General features: G+C 40.6%; 1 protein-coding gene across 1 annotated transcript in view; it reads right to left on the bottom strand.

Annotated features, from left to right (window-relative positions):
• Window positions 1-913: 913 nt before the first annotated feature.
• Window positions 914-1,373, bottom strand: part of LOC123485022 (protocadherin-10-like) — a 22,682-nt gene continuing 22,222 nt past the window's right edge. The window contains 1 exon segment of the mRNA XM_045215851.1: window positions 914-1,373. This exon segment is cut by the window's right edge and continues 294 nt beyond it. Coding sequence (XP_045071786.1) covers window positions 1,105-1,373 — 269 coding nt within the window. The 3' untranslated portion in view covers window positions 914-1,104.

Genomic DNA, 1,373 nt, shown 5'->3' with positions numbered 1-1,373 from the left:
CACACACACACACACACACACACACACACATACACACTCATACGCACACATACACACACACACACACAAAACACACACATACACACACATACACACACATACACACACACACAAACACACACATAGACACACACACACATACACACACACACACATACAGATACAGACAGACAGACAGACCCAGAGAGACACACTCACACAGCATGCCCTAAAATGTAGAATCAAAATTAACAGCAGCGGAGCTTCTCGCTATGTGACTAAGTTATAAAATATGAATAAAAGTAGCATCTTCACTCCTTGTCAGTTTAATCATGTACTGGTGTTGTTGCTCTTTATGTTTCCATAGAACGCATCCCAAATGACACCCTACACCTTTTAATAGCGCATTTCATTTAACAAGGCCCCATACGGCTCTGGTCAAAAGCAGTGCACTACATATGGAATATGGTGCCATTTGTGACGCAAGCCATAGTGAGAAGTGACTACTAGGTGGAAGGATAATTAGTAGTTGGTGTAGGTATTGCGTTTTATTTATCGATGAGTCATAGTCCGTGTCTGAAATGACACCCTATTCCCTCGATAGTGCCCTGCTTTTCACCAGAGCCCATAGGGGCTAGAGTGCCACTTCAGACGCATGTATAGTACGACCGTGAGCAGACAAACAACCTACATTATAATATTACTGCTGCTTAATGCATGTTTGTAGAAGAATGACCTTGTTTTCTAGGTTTCAGGTGAAATGTCAAAAAAGGAAGAAAAAGTTGAGATTTTCTAAACTGATCTTGTTTGCTAAAAAGTCGTTAATTGGTAGAAAAAAGCCAGAAGAACTATAGTTCAGAAAATACACTAATTGAACAAGTAGGTAGATGTAGGGGACAGGAAAGTGGCCACAAACACATTTTTGAATCAAAAGTAGATTTTGTTACTTCTTTTATTATTTCAAACAATAAATAGGGTGAAGGATTTAGGAGGTTAGAGAAATATATAGGGGGGTTACATTTTGAAAAGACAAAACAACTAAATTTTTACTTCAATTTCACTTCCAAACAGAAAATATACAAATAAAAAAAGCTATCTCAAAAAAACTTCTTAGCAAAAAAGTTGCTAATATGGATAGCGGACCAGGCCAAAGTCGTAGGGCTCTGGTGACGTAGCCTGGTACTCATAGGGCTCTAGTGACGTAGCCTGGTACTCATACTCACAGAGAGAGAAGGTGGGTTTGTATGGTAGCGGCAGTGTACCCCTTAAGGACTCATAGTCTTTCCTCTCTAGCGTTGTGTCTGTAGCAGTACTGGCTGTACCGCTAGCTGTAGCTTGGCTGTTGTGTTGGAGATGTAGTTGATGTGACTGGTGGAGGTGGTGGTGGTGCATTG

Source organism: Coregonus clupeaformis, unplaced genomic scaffold, assembly GCF_020615455.1.
Source record: "Coregonus clupeaformis isolate EN_2021a unplaced genomic scaffold, ASM2061545v1 scaf0532, whole genome shotgun sequence".
In the NCBI taxonomy this organism is placed as follows: Eukaryota; Metazoa; Chordata; class Actinopteri; order Salmoniformes; family Salmonidae; genus Coregonus; species Coregonus clupeaformis.
Note: the sequence above shows the minus strand (reverse complement) of the source record. Positions and strands in the feature narration are given on the sequence as shown.